A 3,994-nucleotide genomic window follows, 5' to 3' on the forward strand; every position below is an offset into this window, starting at 1 on the left:
TTTCAAAATTCTGAAAGAAAAAAAAAAGAAAAAAAAGAGCAATTATTTTTGAAAGTTAGACGCGTCCCCGCAACCCGAAGAAGCACTTATTTTAAGGACACATAATTCACAGAAAGCAGAGTGATGAAGTAGTAGTTACATACGATTTTGATTTGGCCATTGGTAGGAAAAGTAAAAGGAAAAAGGAAAAGAAAAAGATGATAGAAGAAAGGGGTGCACCCCATGGAATGCTTCTAGCAATTGTGGTGGCAATTGTGGTGGTGGTGCCATTCTTCGTTGGAGACCAGGGTGAAGCCATCACAGAAGCCATCTCAGAGCTTCTCAGTCCCCTCGGCCTCCTACTCCTACCGATCATTCTCCTACTCACTATCCAGTTCCTCTCCTCCGATCGCGGCTCCTTCATCTCTTCCATCTTCACTGGCGAGCCTGATACCATCCACCGCGCCACCGGCTCCCCTGCCGGCGTCGCACTCTTCCTCGTCCTCATCCTCTTCCTCTTGTACAACCGCGTCTCCATCTTCGGCGGCGACGATTCCGACGACTGAACTCAACTCACTTTCTGGATCTAGCTGCTCCAAGTAGTCAACCTTGTCCGTTTTTTGTATGTACCATTATTTCTTAATTCTTTTTGTGATTTTAGATTAGATAGATGTATGCGGGGAAATTCAGATAATTCCAGGGACCAATGCTCAGCTTTTGTAGTAATAATCGTCCGAGTTGAATTCCTTTATTTCATTTCTTACCTTCCAATCTCAACAAATAAGTTAGAATCAACTCATTATTATTATTATTATTATTATTATTATTTGCAATCTTATTGTTTTTCTTTGACCGACGGTCCAACTTGGAAATTCAAATCAATTCTATTATGTTGGTGTTTTTTTGTCGGTGGTGGGTGGCGGTTTTTCGTGTTGTTGACGTTTTATGCGGTTGCGCTGACTGACCTGTGTAATGTGCGGTGCGGGGTGCTTTGGAGTAGTTTGAAGTTTGTACATACAGTACATTACAGTTTTGTGGACGCGTAAACGGTTGTTACGTGTGCCTAGTGGGTCCCTTATTATATGGTATGGGATAGTAACCAACCAACGAAATTATAACCATGTTTCTTCTCAGCATTTAAATTGTGTTTATGTGAAGCAGCATTGGATCCTCTGATCTATTCTTTTGAGATGGATCGCTTTGTTGTTTGTGTAATGGCTGGCATAAAAGAGATCAGACGACAGGATCAAGATCCACATGAGGGTGATCAAAGATACCAATGGACTTAAAGGACAAAGTGAATCTTGCTCCACACAAAGATCCACTAAAGACGCTGTGCCTGTGTCTGCCTGCCATCTGACAAGCGTCCCCTTCTCATCCCATCATGTGCACAAAATGCTTAATTGCTTACTACTAAGTACTAACTCAAATGCATCCATCTTTTGAGACGCTACCTGTCCCTTCCCTAAGCTTTCACACAAAATTATGTACCAGGCAATACATTTGTGTTTACATAAGTGATGCTTATCCCTCCAAATATCATTCTCCTAACGTTAATTAGATCCCAACACATCAACGGTGGCACCCTAGCTTGCTTCTAGAACCCAGGATACAGAAACCTAATTCGTGAAACCAACAGAATACCAAATTGCCAAGTAGGTTTAAACTTTATCTATGTCAAATGAGAACCATCTTGATACTAGATTATGTTTTTATGTAGTTAGATAGCACTAAAATTTTATAATAGATATGTTATACTACTTCAGTAATTTGACAGGAGAGAACAACTTGCTAGGCATGAGGTCGAAGTAACATCACACAAGGAGACAAATATACATTTAAGTGAATTAAATTTGAATATCCAACGAAAGATCCGCTGATATCAAATGAACAAAAACCTTTAAACTATATATTTGCTAACAAATTACATCAAGAACATACACATGATCATCATTGAATAAAACCAGGTCTCTCAACGAGGTACTCTTTTTCTACTTAGTATCTCCTGTTCTTTTAGTCGATGTTGGAATCTTGCGAGCCGGGCTTGAAGACTGACGAGACTAGCTGCTTTGCGAGAGAGAACAAAACTCAGCTGGGTTACATAGTTGTCAATAAGGCTTCCTGGCTGATCCACTTCTGCCAATAATTTCATCTCCTAAGAAACCAAAAATTAAGATGATCACCAACTCAACAGATCATAAGTTGAAAGCATTTATTTTTATTTTTACTTTTATTTATTTTTTATTGACAACCAAGATATTTTAGTTTATTTTAAGAGAAATGCTAGAAGACTATCATAATTTATTATTTTTAGCCATCAATGTTTAAAAGTATAGGCTAACATATATTGTTGGATTACTAAACTAAAAGAATTGGGTTGATTGGCTAAAAATAATGACCCTCTAGCATATCTCTTATTTTAAATAGGGAAAGGTATCCTTTAACTGCCTATGCGACCTAATATCGTGATGCTGTTTCCCATTTAAACTTTACAGTTTCAATATTAAGCTTAAAAAAGAATGTAATAACTCACTTCGCGTACTATCTCCATTGTATCCTCGATTTCTTTCCTATGAGCAGCAAGCAGTGCTTCTTCTTCCTGCAAAAGCAAAAAATGGTGGTAAGAAAAAAGATGGCATAAACAAGTTTTACATTCAACCGAAAATCGGTAAAGCCAATAGCTCCAAAATGTCTGGCAAACCTCAAGTATTGCATTGATATTTCCATCAGGAGAGGCTTCTGTTTCAGACTGCCTGGGTGCAGTTGTAACTGTATTATAATTCCCGGAATTCTGCTGCTTGGAGCTTGTGGTCGACTGATCAGAACCATTGGCATCCCTTTTCATCCAGTTTACAGCCCTTTCAGATTTCTCATCCTTTGTCCCTTTCCTGCGTGGGGGTGACACCTTTTGCACTTTCTGATTCACGTCATTTTGGGAATTAGAGTTCATCTTTTGACTGGTAGAATCACTGTAAGAAGAACTCTTCATTTCAACCCTCTCCCTGTCAGTTGAGACAGAAGCCAAGCTTTTGTCCTCTCGCCCATTGAACAAGTTACTTGAAGAAAAACTTGGTGGTTGCCTGTCAACATCAGCGGCAGCAGAGCTGTAAAATGAATTTTCCTTTTCAACCACTCTCCTGCCCGTATCAACTGTCTTCACCTCTTGACGTTGATCATTAACTTCCTCTGCAGCAACACTAGCTGGAAAGGATGACGTGGATGAGACCTCCTTAGTTGTTTGTGGAACTGGACTTGGGGCTTGGTCTTTCCTGGGATTTCCACTTTTAGATAGACTTTTCACACTGTTCACATTATTATGAAAAGGTTGGTTAGTATCCACAAGCATGAACACACATAGGAGAAGGGGACACCATGATATGAATCACAAAAGGTAAACACATACCGATCTGCATATCTTAATGTATTAAGTGTGTGTTCACATGACCCAGCATTTGGTGATATACAGGAGATCATAACAGTCTTTGAATTGCCAACAAATGAGTCGCGGAGCACTTCTGTCAGTTTGCTTCCACGAAAAGGAATATGGATCTGGTCATTGTCCAAAGCACGAATGCATTCCTTCAAAGCTAAAAGGCTCTTATTGATTTCTGCTCCTTCAATCCTACATCAATGATACATGAAGTGGCAGAAGTGAAGCAATATTTTTATTATTATGAAAGTTATTGAGCTGAACAGGCAAGGAAGAAGGAACTCATTGAAGCAATAACAACAACAGAGTCGTCCCCAATTGTCGTCCCACATCATGTTTCACCATCGAGAAAGAGCAGCACAATTACTCAAGAAACATAAGATGATTCTTTTTTTCATTTTTGTTTTAGGTTTGCAATGGTATCAGACGTAAAAACATTAGCTACAAAGAAGATCTATTAAGTTCACGTTCAACCATAAATGTCATCGGTAGAGAAACTAAAAAAAAAAAATCAGTAGAATGAAGACCCCATGCAAGCAATCGGTATCCAGGAGGCAATGATTTAAATGCAAGCATACCGTGTCT

The 3,994-nt window shown here is 39.2% G+C and overlaps 2 protein-coding genes across 2 annotated transcripts in view; one reads left to right on the forward strand and one right to left on the reverse strand.

Annotated features, from left to right (window-relative positions):
* Positions 1–39: 39 nt before the first annotated feature.
* Positions 40–790, forward strand: LOC107464055 (uncharacterized). The gene has a single exon (XM_016082961.3). The coding sequence runs from the start codon at positions 198–200 to the stop codon at positions 543–545; it is 348 nt and encodes a 115-aa protein (XP_015938447.1). The 5' UTR covers positions 40–197; the 3' UTR covers positions 546–790.
* A 992-nt stretch (positions 791–1,782) lies between these two features.
* The window catches only part of LOC107464108 (kinesin-like protein KIN-13A), a gene marked incomplete in the record, with an annotated part of 6,392 nt that continues 4,180 nt past the window's right edge, over positions 1,783–3,994 (reverse strand). Inside the window, 4 exon segments of the mRNA XM_016083017.3 lie at positions 1,783–2,134; positions 2,513–2,578; positions 2,681–3,281; positions 3,383–3,601. Of these exon segments, the coding sequence (XP_015938503.1) occupies positions 1,952–2,134; positions 2,513–2,578; positions 2,681–3,281; positions 3,383–3,601 (1,069 nt within the window).

The sequence above is a fragment of the Arachis duranensis genome, chromosome 1, assembly GCF_000817695.3.
Source record: "Arachis duranensis cultivar V14167 chromosome 1, aradu.V14167.gnm2.J7QH, whole genome shotgun sequence".
Taxonomy (NCBI): Eukaryota; Viridiplantae; Streptophyta; class Magnoliopsida; order Fabales; family Fabaceae; genus Arachis; species Arachis duranensis.